This window comes from Brienomyrus brachyistius, chromosome 8, assembly GCF_023856365.1.
Source record: "Brienomyrus brachyistius isolate T26 chromosome 8, BBRACH_0.4, whole genome shotgun sequence".
Classification (NCBI taxonomy): domain Eukaryota; kingdom Metazoa; phylum Chordata; class Actinopteri; order Osteoglossiformes; family Mormyridae; genus Brienomyrus; species Brienomyrus brachyistius.
In genome coordinates, this window is record NC_064540.1 from 29,578,432 (window position 1) to 29,600,278 (window position 21,847).

The 21,847-nt window shown below is 36.6% G+C and overlaps 1 protein-coding gene across 8 annotated transcripts in view; it reads left to right on the forward strand.

Moving 5' to 3' along the window:
* Positions 1 to 2,083: 2,083 nt before the first annotated feature.
* The window catches only part of LOC125747355 (transcription factor SOX-13-like), a 33,474-nt gene continuing 13,710 nt past the window's right edge, over positions 2,084 to 21,847 (forward strand). For 4 of the 8 annotated variants that reach the window (XM_049022538.1, XM_049022545.1, XM_049022544.1 and 1 more), the window contains exons 1-7: positions 2,084 to 2,304; positions 16,236 to 16,449; positions 16,590 to 16,755; positions 17,216 to 17,302; positions 17,940 to 18,112; positions 18,326 to 18,394; positions 19,634 to 19,748. In XM_049022538.1, the coding sequence (XP_048878495.1) occupies positions 16,237 to 16,449; positions 16,590 to 16,755; positions 17,216 to 17,302; positions 17,940 to 18,112; positions 18,326 to 18,394; positions 19,634 to 19,748 (823 nt within the window). In that variant the 5' untranslated portion in view covers positions 2,084 to 2,304; position 16,236. Of the gene's footprint in view, positions 2,305 to 2,727; positions 3,149 to 5,473; positions 5,827 to 16,235; positions 16,450 to 16,589; positions 16,756 to 17,215; positions 17,303 to 17,939; positions 18,113 to 18,325; positions 18,395 to 19,633; positions 19,749 to 21,847 lie in introns of those variants that run through there. The other 4 variants (XM_049022541.1, XM_049022543.1, XM_049022540.1 and 1 more) reach the window with 3 other exon arrangements.

Here is a 21,847-nt window from a genome sequence, read left to right on the forward strand (position 1 = left end):
TATGCGGGTATCCTGTCATGGACAGGCATCCTTTCCAGTGTTCCCCATGCCTTGTGGATGGAATATATAGCAAGTTAAATTAAGAGGTATTGCTGCATTTGGATGTGTGCTACATGGGAAACACTTTCATTACATGACTGTTATTGACTTAACCCAAGCTTATTTCACGTGCATATGTATTTCCCTTTTAATGATTAAATAATACTCTGTTGTCCACATTCACTGAAAGGCTTCTTACATCAGTTGTCTCACTGATACTTGAAAATAATTTGCTGAAAATAAAATCAATATATTATGATGAATATTACTGATAACACTATTTTTCTTGCCAAAGTATACTGACCAATAATGTAATATTAGCCATAAAGATTAATACACACTACCGACAAATTTAGACCTTTTTTCTACCAACTAAAATGCAGAAAAGCCTCAGCTATCTAAAATGGTTTCCCTGGGCTCTAGACAAACAGGTGCTTCATAACTGCTGCTTCAGGTTTAACAAAGCCTGTCCTCAATGAGCTGTCAGGCAGTAGGCAGACAGAAGCAAAACAATCCACACACGTCACCTTCACTCTGCAGGGAAGACAAAGGTAGAAAGCCTGAAAGCAGAGGGGAAAAGGTGCAGAAGCTTCTGTTGGCTCCTATAGTTGCTAGGTGACAAGCAATTGACAAAAAATAAGAATTTTAGACAGAAAATAGTAGGATGGATTGGAAGAGAATGTGAGCAAGAAGGGGAAAGAGGAAGAGCAAAAGGAGAAAAAGAAATGGAAAGGTCCCTAATCCCAGAACAGAGGTAGTCGGATATCTCCATGGAAACAGGCACAAAGCCCTGTGGTTTCCTATTGATGGCTAATTGTATTCTTCACAGCTCTTTTGTTAATTGTTGTCTGCCCAGCTCCCACTTCCTGCTGGGTTGTTACACAAAGGCAGGAACAGAGGGGATTAGAAATGGCACATCGGCTTTAGGCTCTCACCCTGAGCTGCAGTGGCTCACTATATACAGGGAAAAAGGAGAGAAAGACGTAAAACACACATTAATGCTTGTAGGGCTGGGACATATTTGGCTTTATCCTGTAAAAGTTTCTTTAATGGGTGCGGTGGCCACATAATACTGAAAATGGACAAAATGTGGAACCATTTTTGTTTTAAATTTTGAGATAAGTTAATGTAGCTTTGCAGTTTCTCCGCTTTAGGATTACATCGTTAATTTTACAGTTTATTATGTTCATTGGTATAATTGACGTAATTAAAAATCAGATCAGTACAATCAAAAATATGCAGCACATGTTGGCGTAATATGCAACACATAGTGGTGAAATATAAGTAACCAATGAGGAAAGAAAAAACTGCTAATAAGCTGTTTTTTTAGATACATCCATCCATCTTCTATACCCACTTATCCTATGCAGGGCTGTGGGGGTCCAGAGCTTATCCCAGAACTTACAGGCTCCAGTCAGGGAATAACCAAGGACAGGGAGCCAACTCATCACACATACGGACAATTTGCCAACTCCAATTCACCTTAGTATATTTTTGGACTGTGGGGGAAACCACACTAATGAAGAGGAACCCCCACGATTACATGGGGAGAACATGCAAACTCACAGGCCAGGCCAGAAACTCAAGCCCTGATCTCAGAGGTGTAATGCAACTATGCTAACCACTGCATCACTGTGCCACCCCTGATGTAGTTAAAACTAAAGGACTTTAAATTTAACTCCCAGGATTAGGTCTAACTTCTTGTATTTCTGAAAAAGAGGTCACTAACTTGCATTGCTTCCATATACCATATAATTCGACTGTATGCATAAGAAATCTTTTTTATATACAGTATATAACGAAAAATAGTGCTCCTGAAGACTTGAATTTTTAATATTAGAAAAAAGGCTTTGTACATTATATATAATTCATACATATAATATGAATCTTGTGAATTACAAAAAATAGGGGTAGTACTGAGACGACTAAATCCAGCGGAAAAATGTCGCGGATATCACTGTTTAGAATGAACTTTCTACATTTTAGCCTGGAGTGAAAAGTCCTGCCCCTTTAAGAGGGAGGTGAGTCGTTTGGAGAGCGAATGTGGGAAACAAAATACCAGAAAGTCTGGGGAGGTTGGGGTAACTGGCTGTGTGTGGCGAGCTGATGTTTGTTAATAAGAGCAGTTACTGTCAGTTGCTTTCTGGCTGATAGGAGTTGAAGGGACATCCAGGTGTTAGGGGGATCTTTGTTTTGCATGTTACAAAATAACAGCTCATTTAGATAAACACCGGGGGAAACGACAGAACGGGTTTCTCAGGAGTGGTAAGTTCAAACGCTGGAGTAGCAGCGATAGTCTTAACTTCTCCTCTTGTTAATTATTTGATATCAGTCACTCGCAAAAAAAGAAAAGTTTTGACTAAATAGCTTAATATAGCTTTAACATCGCGATCACAAAATAATGATGAGTATTCGTAAATTAAAATGCTTGAAACCATTCTAGACAGTTTTCTTGCATGGAATTACTTTCATGTTAGGCTTATCAGTTTAAGGGGACATCGCTTACTGTTTAAGAATGCAAATAACGATTAATCTCTGCTTTAAAACACAAACATCTTTGTATTCTGTTTTCATTTGTAAAAAAATGTGTCGGATACTCTAACCAGTTAATCAGCAATACCATCATAATTGCAATAGTAATTGCTGTAAAATACTCTGAACTTTAAATGCAAGTTTTTTTTCTAGAATTCAATCTTGCAATAATATAAACTGGTTTCACGAAGATAAACACAGATCAAGTGAATGACTAAGTATCTTACAGAATAAGTTATTTCTAACGACAGTTGCTATCACTTGTTTAGGTAACTGCGTTTGAAACAACACCAGCTGTAGATTAAACATCCTTGTGACGAGTTGTTTTAATGTGTTATTTCGAAATGTTATTTGAAATCATGTGCAGCAACAGTCAATATTTTGCCGGTCGTATTGTAGCCTACTATATATAGCATCACGTAAAAAATGTGACGCACTATTGAATAACGTAGCCAATACGAAAGTTGTAGCCATATTGAGTGCGTAGATGGCGAGGCTAGTGAGTTTGTTACAGTCTCGTGATATACCGCGCTTTTCACGTTATTATGTATTCATATTGACGAGTTTGTACCAAGAGGTGAGTAAACAGAAACGGGCTAAAGCTGGTGGATGGTATGTTTCTGACCCGATTGACAGTAATGCTCTCCCGTCAGTTTTGGGTAAACGACTCCGGCACCTGAGTCTCGCGCTCCTACTGTTCCCGAGCATGTTGTCGGCTTTTTAAAAAGGAAGTTGGCAAAGTGGCTGCAAGTGTTGGCTTTACAGACTCTGGCTGTGCACAGAGTGAGCTGTCACCGGGGAGTCTCTGACCTTTCCCCACCACTCTCATTTTCAGTCATTCCCTATCCCTTCCCCTGCCTTACGTTTGCTTGAAAGCAGAAACGCAAAATATAAACAATGCAAGTATAGCGAAGCAGCCAAGCGGGACTTCAGTCCCTCCCTTTAGATCAATACCAGCCTTTGTCGTGCTTGGTGAATATGAATATGTCTAGACCTAGACCACGATGAAGAAAGAGTTTAACGTTATGATTTTTTTTGCCTGAAAATGACAAAAGGCTACTCGGACTGCAACCAGTGTGATTAAAATGTAAACTAAGAAATAAACATTTTATCTTTCATATAGATTTCCAGATGTCCATTGTTTCAACAACTTTTGTGTCCCTATATTTCTCTTACTATAGATGTGACACTTTTTAAATAAGAACAAGAACGTTCAGTGAGTGACGAACTGAATGGTTGTTGATTTGGGTTATTGGTTCGAAATTCTTCCAAAACAGTTCTTTCCAGTAGATAAAACTGACAAAGATTACTGAACATATTGTTTGTTATTCTGTTACTGAAACCTGTATATGTCATTCAATATGAGTTCTCATACATGTTTTGTAATTTGTACTTAGGTTTATTTTTTTAGTTTACAGTGCAAAAAGAGTAGACCGTGTCAAGCAGACTAAGTAAGATCTCTCTGCTGCTGTCTATAGCAATGTCCATTTCCAGTGCTCTGTTGAAATAAGAAGGAGAGGATGAGATCTACAATGATCAGAAGTCCAAATCCCGTGGCTGGTGGACTGATTTCACAATTGGGCTCTTGAGAAGTGCCCTTAACCCCAAGTGCTCCAGGGACTGGTGGAACTCTGTCACTTGTATGTCATTTCAGACTAAAGTGCAAAAATTAATAAATGGAAAACCTGGCTGTTTGGCTAACTGTAAATTTATATTAGATATCACTGCAGGGCAAAAGCAAAATGGCAAAAAGACAAATTCTGCAATCATTTAGATTCTAAAACTATAGTTTATTATCTTTTGTTGTTTAAACACTGCAAAAATGACGTAGGTGGTATTATTGTCTACCTTTCTCCATTATTTGGAAAAAAAGTTTTTGTTAATGACTGCATACCAGACTGAATAAATATTAGGAGCTAAATCCTCTACCTTTCTTGATTTGAATGGAGAATGCATATTATTATTAGCCTAGTATTTAAAGTAAATATATACATACACACACACAATCATGTCTGATACTTTTAGCCAAAGTAGATTGTTTAGTTCATAATTCTTTCTTTAGTCATACATATACATCTTCAGCCACTTGTTGGTTGTGTTTAATTTCTTTTGCAAGTAATCTTGATTGATTGCATTTTGAAGTAAGATAAAATATTTTGTTCTTATTCCATGTCTACAATCTTTTGCATTCTAATGGAAAACTTTGCAATGTGAAGAACCACTCAAAAAGCGCAGCAGTTTGTGAATTTGGTGTTTATGGCATTTTTGTAGCTGGAGATGGAAAAATTACTGGTGACAATTCCTGCATGTTCTCACTTGCTGTTTGATATTTGTTAATTGCCTTCTGTGTGTGTGTAGCAAGCTCTTTTGTGGTAAGGCTTATCATTGTGGCGTTTTTTTCAATAGCAGACTCTAAAGGCTGATTTATATTTCTGCGTAAAAGTTGTATGCCATAGGTATGGCATAGCTGCATATCCTACGTTGTAACCTGAGGTGCACCTCCTCAGAAATGTAACTTCAGGCATCAAGCGTCAGGCTACGGTGTAGGGTACATGGGTACCAATTAGCCTTAAAAGAGCAGTTAGGACACAAGCTACTATTGTTGGTAAAAGTATAACAATTTAGAAACACTTAAGAATAATTAATGGCAGTAATGGCATAAAAGTTTTCTGTAATAAATCTTCAAAATAACAAATCATTTAAATTCACAAAACACAAAACTTTTAACTAAAATATAAACTATAAATGTGAAAACTCAATCCAAAACATGTATAATTGAAGGTTTATTATGCAGAACAGATAACCATATTTCCTCTTTGTATTAAAAAAATTAATTTACTGATCAAGAGTGAAACTTTGTGTGATGATAGATGTTAGCATTATCTTTATATCTTTCATTTCCTTGTTTACTAACAGAGAAACAGATGTAAAGCAATTAACACAGCTTAATAGATACATTTTTGTTATTTATCAGGCTGTTCACAAAGTGCTGAAAATGTGGAATAATCACTGATCCTGATTTTGATAAGACCTAAAAAGATTTGCCCCCCCACCCCCACCTGCTCAGTCACCCACCTCCCCTCTCCATTTATAAACCAACCCCCACCCAAGAATTACACAGGAAATCAGAAACAGTGTGGTAATAATGGAACATAGTCTTTAGACACATTGTAGCAAGCAGAAAACAAGTACAGCAAGGTATACATAAGTTTGCTTGCATTGTCCTTGAATATATACTTCCCTCAGTTTTATCAGGTGAGTAATATTTAATGGCATGAATAACCATGATAATTCAGCGGGGAAAAACAGCGCTCTTTCTAGGTTGTACTAATTGTGACGTATCTTTAGACAGCATTAACTATATCATAAATATGATGTACATGTCTTAAATTATTAAATTATTGCATTTACTGCAGTGAATTTCTCACACAATATGAATTAGTTGCATTGACAGAGATTCTTTATTAATTGCAATATTATAATGCTTGTTTATTTTTTTTTATTTATTTTATCCTGAATTTGAAATTGCATTTCAGCAATTGGACTTTAGTAGTAGTAAGTTCAATACAAAGTCGCACCAGTATCTTCAGACAGATATGCACATTACGAATAATATGTACATATAGATAAACACAGTACGAATAATACATGAACAATGGAATCACTGAAATTTTGTCTCCAGTTTTCCTTTCCAAAGTGAAAAGTATTTACAGAATTTAAAGAATTGACAGTTTTAATTGTTTTTTGTTTTAATAAAATTAGGTGATTTAAGAAATAAAGCAGCATAGTTTCTTCAGATACTGTACGGCTTTTCTTGCTGTGTAGGAAATTGGGCAAGGCAATGCAGAGCTACACTAAACTTCTGAATTAATATACTTAAGAATGTAGGACTTTCTAATGTCTGACATCGCGCAAAGGTTTTTTTGACAAATGAAATACATTATCTAATATATTAAATTATTAGATAATGCATTATTTCATTTAATTAGCCAACTGTAAGTTGTATTTGTAATTTCTTATTTCAGTATATTATACTTGCAAGTGATGTCAAAAATTAGACTAAGTCAGAAAATCTACACAGGAAAGGGGGTTATTTCACATCATATGCTGTTTTTGAATTAATTTCCTTTTTAAACTACATAACTGCTTTTGACTGAACAGAAATGTAGAAGCTAAAATTATTAAAATTGTTTTTGTAATTAAATGGAGCATACATTTTTGTAAAAATTATATATAATTTTATTTATAGCATCTCGACCTTAAATGTTATTTCTATAGTTTCTAGATTATAATTTATTAACTTCAGATATTATTGCTAAGAGAAAAATAGACACTAAAACAATAAAAAAAATTTTTGAAAGAAGTAATGGTTAATTATGCTGGGCATTTTATGTAATGGTAGGTGAGCAAACTCAGTTACTGAGGTTGTACAGCAACGACTGTAGCAGGTTCATTACAGACTACGCTCATTCTTTACAGGTTTGCATAATCGGTTAAGCGTCTAAGGAAACAAGCAGAAATGTAAACACTGGTGTAAATGCTAGTATGGATCTTTCAAAACATGTCCAAAAATTGCATCATGCAAAAATGCATATTTGCAGACAGCATAATTTAATGTGGTTTTACAGTAACTCTAAATGCATGCCTTTTAGAAGAAGATTGTTCAATTTTAAATAAATAAAGAAAAAGTTTTTAAAACGTTTCAGGTAAATGCATCATGTTTGGCAAGGTTTATAAAATGTTATTTCATTTTTATTTTTGTTTTGTTGATTGCCGCTTAGCTGAGAATAAATTATTAGCATTACATTTTTTTCAATATACTTTAGCATTTCTGTATTCACTAATTCATTATTCTCTTAAATTTAATATAATCCCTAGACCTACAGTAATTGCATTTAATAACTTTCAATAAGACAAGGATATTAAGTTCCATGAATTTTTATTTTATATTTCAATGTTTTATATTAATGTTTTGTTTCTTTAAATGTATAGCATGGCAAACATCCCTCTCACATTTATATTGTAATGAAATGTATGATAACTTAAATATAATTGAAATTAACCTTTGTTTCTGTTTTTAGCATATCAAGGAAAAACTCACTTTTTCCTCTCTGTTATATCTTAGTCAAGCTGGTTATGTGTAGCTTTTCAATATTATCATTACGCTTCTATTTTAGACGGATCAGTGTTATCTTATATGCACAATTTGCCTATTTATGCATTTATAAAACAGTAATTAAAGGCCTTTTATTTCAGACCATGAAAATGCTATATAAATAAAAGATAAAACACATTGTTTAAACTGTTAGTAATTTAATTTTTTCTAAATTACAATTTCATACTGAACCTTTTGGCAATTTAATAAGCTTTTGTAAGTAATACTTATCTCTATAAGACAACAGTCAATGGTAAACATTTTTTATTCAAAGTGTTTGCTGTGCTTAATTAAAATTCAATTCATACTGTGAAAATTACATATCTATGACTTTAATTCTTAAAGCTTAGATTATTGAAAATATATAATATAATATACAATAATGTAATATATAGTAAAATATTCAGTGAAATATAATGGAAAATGTAATGCATTATGTTAGACAAATGTTAGTCCGACCCTATCTCTTTCGCTGCTTTCATCTCATGTACATGACACAGTTCAAAGAGATATACGCTCATTTTAGATGCAGAATAATTAGCACCAAGAGCAAGATGTAACAAATATTTTGAACCTGTTTATGTGTTTTAGTTGGAAAAGTTTGAAAAAAGCATTTTTGTCAGCCCTTCCATTTTTGATGCTTGGTTATGAATCAGGTGTGGCTGGGACATGTCTGTTTCACAACATCTACTATAAATCTACTTGATTAGCATGATACGATAAGGGCAGACATAAAAAGTCCCGGTAATGAAATTGAAAATGATTTATTTGCACAATTTGACAAAGCCTGCCTGCTGAACAGTCACTGTTCCAGCTGCTACTTAAAGGCTGCTCACTCCCAGCCGCAAAATGTATCCAGGAACCTCAAACCTAAAATTTCAAGAAACAATAAATCTTGGAAAAGTTTCTGATTATTGAAGAATCCATCTTTCAACTGCTTCTCCTGGTCAAGAGTGCGGTGGCTGGAGCCTATCCCAGGTAGCAAAGGACATGATGCTTTGGTACTTGTACCCTGTATGGGATTATTTAAATATCCAATATTAAATACTTAAGTCATCTAATGAACAGTTAGTAGTGTTATAGAATTGTGCATATTTAGTTGGATGCCATAGCGGAATATAAATTATAGAAAAGGCTGCATGATATCTTGAAGAACAGGAGAGATTCCGGATACTACAATTTGGATTTAGGAGCCCATCTCTGCTCATTCAGTAATGATGTTTGTGTACAGTACACAAATTTTTGAGGGTGGTAGTTTGCACAGGAAACCCTGTTTTTTAACACCATATGGTGAAGTGAGAACACTTTGACAGCCAGCTGCCCCTGCCTTCTCTGATTTTACTGTTATCATTCACACAGATTTCTTCATGTCACAGCAGTCCCATATTATTTTAGAGAAGCAAAATTATAGACTAAGAAAACATATTGCCTCTTGTTTGTGTTAGGGTCATAATGACAGTTTCCTTAGCAGGTAGTAGAAGTTGAAGTATAAATATTAAGGGCATGCACAGGCTTTTGGTTATTTTTCCATGTGATGTGAACATTTAAATGTATGTAGATGAAAGTATGTAGATGAAAGATGGATAACTGACTGATAATTGCCTTATTCACAATGAGGAAAGCAAAGCTGAAATATTGATGTGATATGACTTTGTTTAACAGATAATCTTTTATTTTCCATTTATGATCTCCAGCTCTGATTTTTTGACTGGTCAAATGGCATAGTAATTTATATTTACAGAACTTGAAATGTGGCTGCACTTGTTCTTGTTATAAAAAGATGGAGCTAAAAAATAAACTAAGGAAATGTAACAGTTACAAAATGAATGTAAGAGCCAACCTTTCTATCAGATTAACTAAAATTCTGAACAATAATTATGAATTTTGATTCAGTAAAGTATGTTTTCCAAATAGACTTGTGCTCTTGCCCTGGTTTTTCATATTTGTATGACATAATCAAATTAATACTTATGCTAAACTTCTGGTCTTGTCTTAATCTACTGTATTTATAATAATTTAGTAATAGATTTAAACATGGGAGGTGTTCTTCTGGCCCAAGAAGTAGAACCGGTTTGTGGTTCTATGTTTATGCATTATTTTTTTTTTTGCCTCCTGCCCGGACATGTAGAGCCTGTGCTTATCCTCTTCAGCAGTGAGTCTCCATGAAATCTAGGGAACAGTCAATAAGTATACAAGATTAATTTGCTGGTTGTTCTGTTCTTATTATTCTGTAATTTATACATTTCCGAAAAATGAATGTCATTATCAATATTAATCATTGTAATCATCATTGTCGGTATTTTAAAGATTATAGAAGGTCAAGTTCTAAAGAGTTTTTTCCCAAGACTTCTTATACACACAATGTGATGTTTCACTCATATATTGCTAGTACTTTATAACCATAAAATACTAAAAATAAATTTCAATAGAATATCTGATAGCATGACATGATATTCATGCTGTCTATCATCACTGTAGCACTAGAGTATAATTATAAAATTATTTTAATACCAGAGGCCACACACACAGAGGTCAATTCAGTCTTTATTTGGAACATTATCCTCATGGATGTTATGTCATCAGATTTGACCCTAGGGTTAAATTTCACATGTTTAAGTAAGTCAAGTGCATGTATTTTATACTCGGTAGTGTGATTTGATATGTCTACAGTACCAGTCAAAATACACTCAATATTCTTTGCTAACATATACATTTGCAGTATGTATACCGTCTGAGTGCCTTTATTATCAAGAAAATGTTATCTTTTCATCAAAGTAACCTCCTATTACTTTCTACAAGGGATATTACATACTACTCTGTTTCATGGGAAGAAACTGTTAATTTGTGTATTTAAAGTTAAAGGACAGCCTAGAATTTGACTGCCATCACCAAACAACCAGTTAATAGGATGTCAGACATGCACTGTTACATAGTCTTTCCATGTTATAAAGGAAACTTGTTTTATTTAATTAATAATTGATACTTTATTGATCCCCTGTAGGGAAATTATCTTTACGCCTCCCCTCAACTTGCTCCAAGTTGACCGCGAAGGGCTGCCACCCGTAGCCGCGCCCAGGGAGCTGGGGGTTAAGGGTCTTGCTCAAGGACCCATAATTATTTAAATTATGTTTTAATTTATAGTTGTTCACTCAACTTTCCAATGCTTAACAAGAATTTAAAAAATCTGCCATTTGTGAAATAAATGGAAAAGTGATAAATCCTGGGTGTGCAAAAACTTCTGACTGATAGTTTATGCCAGTGATAAATGGTAAAATATATCTGGACCAAAATCGACATATTCAAAATGGTCACTATAATCACAATCACTATATACCCAGATTATCTCTTGTTCCATTTCCAACTCTCATGAGTTCTAACTGTTATGAGCTACCATCTTAAGTCATCCTACCCTTCATTGCAGAACATGGAGAATTAGGAAGAGCAGTAGTTCAGAAGTACCTGTTGCATTCCTTACTTCATAAAGAGCTGAGCTGGTCTCCATGGAGATTCAAAGACTACTCAGGCTCTGTCTTGAAAGCTAATATTTACTTTTCTAACAAGGTGATTATCATTGTCATCTTTCAGTTTATGACCCATCTCCACCATATTAAATACACAATGCTGCATGCATATACAACTCACTGAAGAAATGACCCTGAATTTTGATTTGATTTGAAGTCTTAAAGCATTCATATTCTTTTTTTCTTTAAAAAAAAAATAAGGGATGTGGCAGCTGGAGGGTTGTAGACAATCACAAACATGTTCTTCAGGCACATGCTTTACGCCTGTTCTTTTGTTTTAGTTCTTTATTATAAGTTTATTTAAGTTCTTCATTCATATCCCACCTTGAATCTTAAATGAATGGCCACAGTATGTTTTCTGGAGCACAGTAAACAAGAAAAACAGAAGGGTGAAAAGGTGTTTGTGAAAGGCAGAAAAGACACAGCAGAGAACTATTTTTCTTATGAGTGCATATCCACAAATGTATGTTATATACGGAAATACCTGAGCTGAACTTGTTTTATTTAGATATATCTGCATGTGTTTTTATTTAGGCAGACCACATAGAAGAACTGAAAACTTGCTGAAATTAAAGTTTTGTATGTTTATCATACCTTGGTGTCACTTTACACAGAGGTTTATTTAGTTAGAAGGAAATTTGGGAGGTGTGGTTTATTGCGCAGTGTTTCATCTATTCAGTTTTCCTTTTGTCAGTCATTTGAATTTTTTTTTTTTAAATTTTTGCTACATAGGGAAAACGGAATAAAATTATTACAGGGACTATTCTGGGGCTGTCCCCAAAAGTGATTAGGAAAAAAGATAACCAGTCTATTATTATCACCTGAACCAATGTTTCCAGTGTAAACTTTTGTGTTTGTGTGTTACTAGCCACATAAACATCGCTGATTTTTTTCCTTTATTGATTCATGTAGTATATTTATGCCAGGGCATAGATTATATTTATTAAGAACTGAATGGCTTTCCCTTTTTGCGCTAGCCCATACTTATTTGCTTAGGCAGTTTTTTTTAACTAAAGCTTGTGCATTTATCTGAAAAATCATTTTTGTCTACCTATCTTAGCATGGTGACAACAGAAAAATTCTAAATATGTATAGTATGTATATATATGAAAATGGAAGTTTTAAATATATAGGAGCAGCACATATAAGTGTATATGTTTTGCTCTTTATTCAAGGGAGTTGAGATCAGTAAACAACTGTCTAGATCAGTCTTCCTTGTCAACTCTATTTCCTGGCATGCAATTGTGTCCCCTTTTTTGTTTATATATTTACATAAACAGCTTGTAAGCACAGAATACACTAATGTTTAGTTGGTGAATTGTTTGAGTGGTGCCTACTCATTTCATGCAAATGGTTCTCTGTTTTCTTTGGGGCTACTCTTCTTTACCTTATTCCTATGCTATCATCCTTTTTAGGCAAGACATTTCTAGCTGACCATGATGCAAATTCCAACTCCCCCCGTCTCCCTGACTTATAATATACCAAGGAGGAACCATCTACAATGTAAAATAAATACCTGGGGGTATACCCCCCCCCCCGCCAATCGGCATACTATAATGAAGGGAATCTTTCCCCCCACCACCTTTTGGCAAAATATACAGTTGCCATTTTGTAGCTTTTCAGAGTATTAACTTTATAAAAGTAGCTCTCAACAGATTGAGACTATTTTCAAGAGATCATGATATTGTGTTGTATTACAAGCTCTGTTTGGGGTAAGGGGTAGATAAAATGAAATTACTGATTAATAGAATGCACTGCCATTTTGAACAAATCTTGGAAGGCAGAAGTTTCGTGGACCCAAAATAAATAATGAACTTTATAGGTTTGTTCAGATTTTTATGCCGATCTCAACTGGATATTGTCTATTTTAGTGTATGTAGTAGTGATGAAGCTATAGTTTGTCAGCTGGTCAGATTCACTTAGTTTGGTATAGACTAATACACCATATAAGGTAAGTATTAGGCATTTCTATGCTTGAATGATTTTGGATTTATAAGGAGTGTACCCCAGAGTTTTATGTCTGGACAGCGCATGTGGAGGGAAATTCAACAGGTGACAGCACTGACTTTCACAGAGCAAAGGTCAACCAAGAAAGAGTAAAAGAAGAACAGGAAGTAGTTGTTATAGCAGTTATAGTGAGCAGTTGTATGAGGAGGTGCATCGGTACCCAACTATCTAATTGTCCATTTTTTATACTGTCCAGACACCATATCACAATATATAATGCATTTTGAAACTGTGACGATATAATTCATCTAGCTGTGGACAGGGGTTAGCCTAAGGGTGTTGCAAGGATTCCAAAATATTGCGGTATGCCATATTACCTTTATACCACCCAAGCCTATTAGGAACTTTAAAACCGTTCATAAAAAGTTTACCTAAGTCATGACACTGCTTGTATTTGTGTTTGTTTCAATGTACCTGATGGATGTGACCATCCATGTGTAGTATGAACACGTGGATGGTAAACTCTTGCAGATATGGGAAGTATGAATTGCCCTTTAGTGTCGCCATCTCTTAATGATATCCCCACCTTTGATCCAGCTATATCTGTGAACCGTCAAATGCCAGACAGTCTCAGTAAAATGTGTTAGTCTGCAGGGAGTTTGTAAAGGACTATTCTCACAGGCATGCCAGGCCTCCCAAGAGGCACAGCCTCTGATAACAATCAGAAGTGGTCAAGCGACACAGGAAAGGGTGGTACAGCCCTGCTCCCAGGTCCCCACAGACTTTGCAACTGAGATTAAAGACTGACTGTGGTTGCGATTAAAAAAATAACTTAAAAATGTTGTTAGTTCTCATTGCGGGCTAATTTTGCTTGGGCTGTCTGTTGATCATAACCACTTTCGTCTGCCTCATTCTTAGGGATGTAACGATACACTCAACTCACAATTCAATATGATTCACGATTCTGAGTTCACGATGCGATTTTCTCACGATTTTTTAGCAGAATGAGCTGCAAATAAATTTATTAAAAAATATGACTTTATTTTTCTAAACTGTGCAAAGCGTCTCCTCTTCTTAACAGTGCAACTGAAATTGAATAAAATACTGTTTTAAAAAAATCCCAAATCAAATTAAGTAAATAAAAAGAAAGCTTTAAATGAATAAACTGCTTTTTAGTGTGATTTTCCCTTTTAATAATCTTCGCTCACTGTGGTGCTGTTGGACAGCCTGAAATATGTTCATTGTGCTACTTATGTATGGTATCAGTCTTTTACAATGTTTGCACACAGATTTTTTCTTGCCTGTGCTTTTCCTATGTTTTCGTTTGTGATTACCGGAAAGCTAAAATGCTGCCACACCGACGATATAAGATCAGGCGGTGCGTCCATCCATCCATTCTCTGAAACTGCTTAATCCCAACTGGGGTCGCGGGGGGGGACCGGAGACTATCACAGGAACAATGGGCACAGACAGGAACCAACCCCGGGCAGTCGCCTACATACCACAGGGCGTACACACTCACATGCACACAACTACAAGGCCAATTTAGACTCACCAATCAACCTATCCTGCACGTTTTTGGATCAATGGGAGGAAACTGGAGCCCCCGACAAAAACAGGGAGAGCATGCGAACTCCACACAGAATGGACCCTGTTCCAGGCGCTAACCACTACACCACCATGGTGCCCGATCGTGCGTCCTCAATTTCAGATTCAGATTCACTCGTCATCTCGCATTCGGTCAAAACCAAAAATTGACGTCGACGTGAATACGCGGTGACATCTAACGTCAAACTGAAGTTGTGAAATCAAATGTAATATTAAACCAGTTTTTTATGTAAAAGTACTGTGAAGTACTCCTAAAGTAGCGATTCATTTTCCACATCAGCTGTATATATATTTAAATTGGCATACATTTACATCGATTTTTAACTGATTTGCGATTCATTGTTACATGCCTACTCATTCTGGAACACACTGAAGGACAGTTAGGCTGGCTTCAGAAATTGAGCTGAATGGGTGTATGAATTTATGCAAGTCTTATGTATTGTTAATTAAGAATGTAATCACTTTTTCCTGTTAAATTCAAATATTGTTCAATGTGATCAATACATTTTGCTCTGCTGTTTTTCTTCTCCCCTTTTGACGTTCCACTTGAATTGTTGCACTACTGAGTTTTCTGCTGTTTAATGCTTTTGTCCATCTTATGGCTATTGATCACACTTCCTCTGTTGGTTTTCCATGACAATTATATATGCAGTGTTTTATTCTGTAGTCTTTTCTCATAAAAAAATAACGGAGGGATATTGATTCGTACATTTTTTCCCACCATTGCTTTTTAATTTTAGGCTTTCATAGGGAGGTATTTTATACCCAGCACGGTCCAGCTTGCTAGATCTGAGGCACCTGATCACTAAGCTCTATGACAGAATTTGCTTTTTCTTAAAAGTGGCCAGGTTGAGTCTGCCCAGACAATGCATTGCTGTTTTCCATGCAAAATAGGCAACTGATGGGTTTCATAAACAAACTGTGGACCATATGTAGAGATAGTGAGTGCTTCAAGGTTCATCAGATCTGATAGAGACAGCAGTGTATTTGGGGTGGAGTCTGTTGCCTTATTATCACTCTTCATATAGCAGAACTTCTGCCAAGTATTATTTTAATTTCTAGATAATTGTAAGAATATTACATTACAGGTATATTCTTTTTAATATACCTGTTTCAGTGTTTTTCCACATAGTTTCTTTTCCTTTTAAATCGGAACGGTGAAGAAATAAAAGATAATTCTACATAAATTACATGTTTTTTTCGCATGATCTCTTGCTGACTTGCTGACTTTGCTACTCCTAGGAAAATAAAAAACTAAAACATTGACACATTTTAGGTAGCCTTTGTCTGGTCAGCAGTACTAGCTTGGCCTGCTGAATAAAGTACTCCGGCAGGAGCCAGTTGTCATCCACTTGTCAACAGGATGATATTGGTGGCATTTGTAAAACATGCATTTCTGTGGCTTGACAGGAGATCTTTGGTTTTTATTGCAGGATGTGTGAGCCCAGTCCCTCAGCACTGCATCTCCTGGCCAGTAATGATGTAACCATGGTGGGCATGGGTGTGAAGATGGAAGAGGAAGGCCCAGGTGATATCAGCAGCGGAGAGGTTGGGAGGGAGCTCCAGAGAGCTTCGCCCTGCAGCTGGCTGACACGCCCACTGGCCGAGCAGGCAGATTTTCAGCTGAGGATGTTACACTCACCCTCGGTAAAAGAGGCAATGTCATCATTCTAATCTAGTTCAGATTTCACTTTAAAATGAAAGACTAGTTTATAAAGATATAGAGATTGATATGTTATCTATAATATATTTTTTCTGAAGGTAGAATTGTTTGTGTTGTTTCAAAGGCCATCACTGGGATTGTCATGAAACCACAGGGGACATCACTGGGCACATCCCCACAAGGGGACGGCTCTCCTAGAAAAGAACGGACCCATGGACACAGCCCTCCTGGCAAAGATGGAGGCATTCGGAGTTTTGACAAGTTGGACCTCCAGCATAGCGTTAGTGAGGGTGAGCTATCGACATTCCATGCACTGTTCATGCTACATGTAACATACAAGGACCAAACCTTAGTGCCTCAACATTAAAATTTAGCCTACTTTTTTACACAGTAGTACAAAGAAATGGTTCCCACAGCTTTGTCAGAATAACAGGTTTTTATCACACTGTGGGGACATGTGGTCCCCATGGTGTAATATATACATAACACTCACTCACTCACTCACTCACTCACTCACTCACTCACTCTCAGACACACAGACACACACACACACACACACACACACACAGGATTTGTTTATTGTGTTTTTACTCTGATATGGAGATAAAAGTTGCTTGAAAAAAAGACATTTTTATTTTTGATATAATTTTCTCTGAGATTTTTCTCATTCGACGAGTTTGACCATTACCCTAATTCCTGTCCATTTTATGTGCTTTTACTTTCATTCTTTTGCTGCATGTGGCTGCACAGTAATGCCCACGATTGAAAAACTTCTGAATTCAGACTTGAGAGAGACATTTTTGGTGAAGAATGCCCAGGGTAGTACAAGTTTGAAAGGTGAGAGGCCACCGCACTCCTCAAATATGCACCAAGGTCCTCCTGGAACACAGGGTACACTGAAATGATTTGTCTGTTCTGTCTGATTCTCTGTATGTCAGCTTATTTTTCAGACTGATTGTTATCTGATCTTTAACTAAATATGAATGTTAGATAAAGGAACCTGAGTGAGTAAATATCGCATAAATGTTAATTTTCCATATGAAGTCATTCAACAGCTAATATTTCCATGCAACTAGTTATACTGACTGTTGGGATTCACTGCATCTGTACTCATCAATCAGTCTCCCTCATAGCCAAACAAGTGACATTTGTAGGTTTATATAAAAGACTTGCTTATTTTAGGTGTTGCTAAAATATCTCAATATAATTTGTGTTTGCATTTTGACAGTACATTATTCTCATGCTGATAGAAGAACCTTCTGCTCAGGGCACTGGCCAGATATTTCCCTGCAAAATTAATAATTTTAATCATATCAAGTTATCCAGGTTCGAATGTAGCACAGCGTCATCAAACCCTGCTTCATTATTGCCATGAGGTTCTTACTGTGTTTGGTCTTTATTAGCAGGGCCGTTGCATTATTTGTATTATTTTGTCTTTGCTTCCATTAACCCAACTATGCTTTTCTGTGGGAAGGTACTCCAGAGAGTCTAGCGGAGAAGGAGTTGCAGCTGCTGGTGATGATCAACCAGCTGTCAAGCCTGCGGGACCAGCTACTGGGTGCTCACTCTGAACAAAGGAACATGGCGGCCCTGCTCCTCGAAAAACAGCAACAGCAGATGGAGCTGGCCAGGCAGCAGCAGGAGCAGGTGAGTTTATCTGATACCTACTGGCCTATCCCTGAAAGACCTGGGTGACGTTTATGCTTAATTTTGGCCAATCTTGAAAGTGATTTATTCAGCTTTATCTGTGCTATTGGGGCAAATAAGTTTAACCTAAAGCTTTATTTCTGCCACAGTGAATCCTGCATGTAAAATCCAAGCAGTGGAGAGTGATGAATTAATCCTTGCATTTTCGCACAGATTGCCAAGCAGCAGCAGCAGCTTATCCAGCAGCAACACAAGATCAATCTCTTACAGCAGCAGATTCAAGTAAGATATTTTAAAATGTTAAATAATTTTTGCTTATATTTTATCTATAGCACTTTACAAAGTATACTATACATTTACATATACTATACATAGAGTCAGTTCTGCTACCATGTGTATCATCACACCGCAAATCAGTTCCAGCACGATTATTATTTTTTGTAACCACGTCCAATACAATGCAGAATCGCATTTGTATTTGCACAATTTTCAGCCACAGAGAAAAGCAATGCACGAACTGCAACATATGGTCTTGGCGAGAAACACTACTTGAACGCAAAAACAGCTATCCAAGTGAACTATAATGATGTCCAATTCATAACAAGTCATTCTTTTGAACCAGTTTTTCTCGGTGAAAAGCTCAAACTGGTTTTCAAATCTACAAGAATCAAACTTTTTTTACATTCACATACTGCAGCAGTCAAAATCTTCAGATTCTAAACATCAAAAGGAATCATAGGAACACCAAGCAACCTTTTTTGATTCACTTGCATTTATTTTTCATAGACAGTAGACATGTTGCTTTTAGTGCTACTTTGCGTCTACCGCCTGTGGCTCACTACTCCCGGCTCTCGACACGTCAGCGAATTCAGCATGTTCAATTGAAGCAATTATTAGGAAATTCTAATGAGACCCAAGGGAGATGTTTATGATTTAATTTATTATCAAGTATTATTATTTCTTATTTAAAATCCATGTAATTACATCATTGACCACTGGTATCACTGTTTATTATTATTTAATTAATTTCATTTGGTGTAATTTTAATTTTAATGAGCGAGAGGCTTTTCAGGAGCACTTTAGTTGTGTTGTAGCAGGACTGGCTATATATTTTGTACTTTTTTTGTATATATTTTCCCATTCATATCGCCAGGTATTTAATGTGGGTTTACTGGCTTGTGAGTATAACATCTGTTCCACTCTTAGGAGTTTTAGTCCTAGTTCCACCTATGGAAGAGAGCTATGAAATGTGCTATACTTATGCCTTATGCAAGCAGAGGCTACTGAACAATTGCTTACTCGTGGGAAAAACTACTATGGTCCAATAGATCCATGAACCTGGCCACTTTGTCTGAACTGAGGCAGTTAGATCCACACTCCACCATTGACAGCATCATGACATTTGTTAATGCTCTTCATGTTATGAACACAAGGACTTTTGTTTTGCTATGCTGTCTGGCTTGGCCCTTTGGGACCTTTTTGTGTGACCATGGACCATCCTGCTTGTCTACCCTCTTCTAGCAGGTGAACATGCCTTATGTGATGATCCCTGCCTTTCACCATAACTCGCAGCCCCTGTCAGTCACCTCAGAGCCTCAGATGGGCCTTCCCCTGCAGCCCATTCCCTGTAAACCAGGCAAGTAGTCCTCTGTATTCTTCATATCACACACAAACACACACACAATTAATTCATTCATTCATTCATTCATTTATATTGTGGAACCTGAAAAGGTATTCTTTTGTCAAATGCACATACTCCAATGAAAATTTTGCCTTCTTCAGACAATGCTCCTCCCTTAAATTAACCATAAAGGTTTTCTTATACTTTATCGTTATGATGAAAACAAAGTTTACTTGAAAGCATACACATCCTTCGTGGTGCTTCGTGATGTTAAAGTTACCTAGAGCTTGTTATTTAGGTTTAAGCAGCAGTTTATTTTGGTTGTACTGTTGTGAAGTGCAATTTTTTTGATACTGGGTTGTTCCTTGTAACCAACTGTCACGATGATTAGATCAGGCTGGCAAATTATTTGACATTAAATAACAGATGTTGGCACAGTTCCTGTAGAACGTCATGAAAATATCCATTTGTTTATATATATGTATGTGTGAGTAAATTATTTTACTATATTGAAATCCCAGGGATATTTGTCCTCACGAACTTAAAAAAAAAAACAACTAAAGAAGCTGAGAATTTCAGAATATTTTTAAAAAGCTCTTGATTTTTAAAAATCCTTCATAATCAAGTATGTGATGCAAACAGATTCAGAATCAAACTAGTCTTGGACGGTATACCGGTTCATACCTAAAATTGTGTTTTATTATTGTTATGAACTTTTCTTACACCGCAGTACCGGTTCAAATGGCCTACACAGCGTTCAGAAAGTGGCGCAGCTGGGAACTTTTTAAGGGGGGACCTTTTTCACTGCTGCATCACTAAATATGTACCGCAAAAGATCAGAAACGGAAAATATAGCTGACGCTGAAGTTGAAATTTATGAGATACTGGGACTGTCAAAAAATCGATTCTCAGATACAAATTTTTAATATCGATTAGTATCTGATTACTCTTTCACTATTATTGATACCAACAGTGCCGTTTTCGCCTCATTCGCCACACTACACACAGCACCCCTACAGCGCAGGCATACATGCACACACTCGCTCAGCCCCTCCCCTCCTCTCAATAGCCGCTGAACACATTCGTGCTGATTAATACACACATATCGAGTTGGCGGAACAATGCATATGGTGCAGTTGAAGGCACTTCGAAGCTGCTTTAGTAAAAAAATAAAATAAAAAAGAAACACAGTAGTACCATTTGGAAGTACAGATGCTCCTCTACTACGAACATTCAACTGTCAAACATACCAGCAAAGATGACGGTAAGTCCAAATCGTGTTCATTGGGCTCCCATTTCCTGTCCGCAACATCACCAGTTCCGCCTAGTACGACTTCTGGCCGCTACTCCCGCCACGCAGCAGCGTAGCGTGCGTACTCCCAGCATCCTAGTTCTTTGTACTTGTGTATAACCTTAATTATGTTGAATAACGACTTACGAACATTTCAAGTCACGTACGGCCATTCGGAACGTATCTCATTCGTAAGTAGACGAGCGTGTGTGTTTCGCAGACAAGCATGGAAAGGCTGATATCGATACACTTATACAAACAGTGCTACAAAGTTGTGGTGACAATGTCAAGTAGCACGTCAAACTTGGCGAAGCACCTTAAAGACCGACATCCCAGTCTTTATGAGAAATTTTGCGAGGTCAGTTAAGTTAAGTTCGCGTTCCAGCAACACTGAACTATTAAACACTTATCAAAAATGTTAACTCGGATTTAACATTAGCAATTTATCTATAAGCAGTTAGCCACCAAACATGCTAGCCGTATGTTATCATTAAGGTAGTGGATAGGCACAATGGCTAATAATAAAATGCATTCATCCATCCATCTTCCAAACCGCTTATCCTACTTGGTTGCGGGGAGCCCAGAGCCTATCCCGGAAGCAATGAACACGAGGCAGGGCACACTCACACACCAATTACTCACACATGCACGCCTATGGGCAATTTAGCAAGTCCAATTAGCCTCAGCATGTTTTTGGACTGTGGGGGGAAATCAGAGTACCCAGAGGAAACCCCACAATGACATGGGGAGAACATGCAAACTCCACACATATGTAACCCAGGCGGAGATTCGAACCTGGGTCCCAGAGATGTGAGTCAACAGT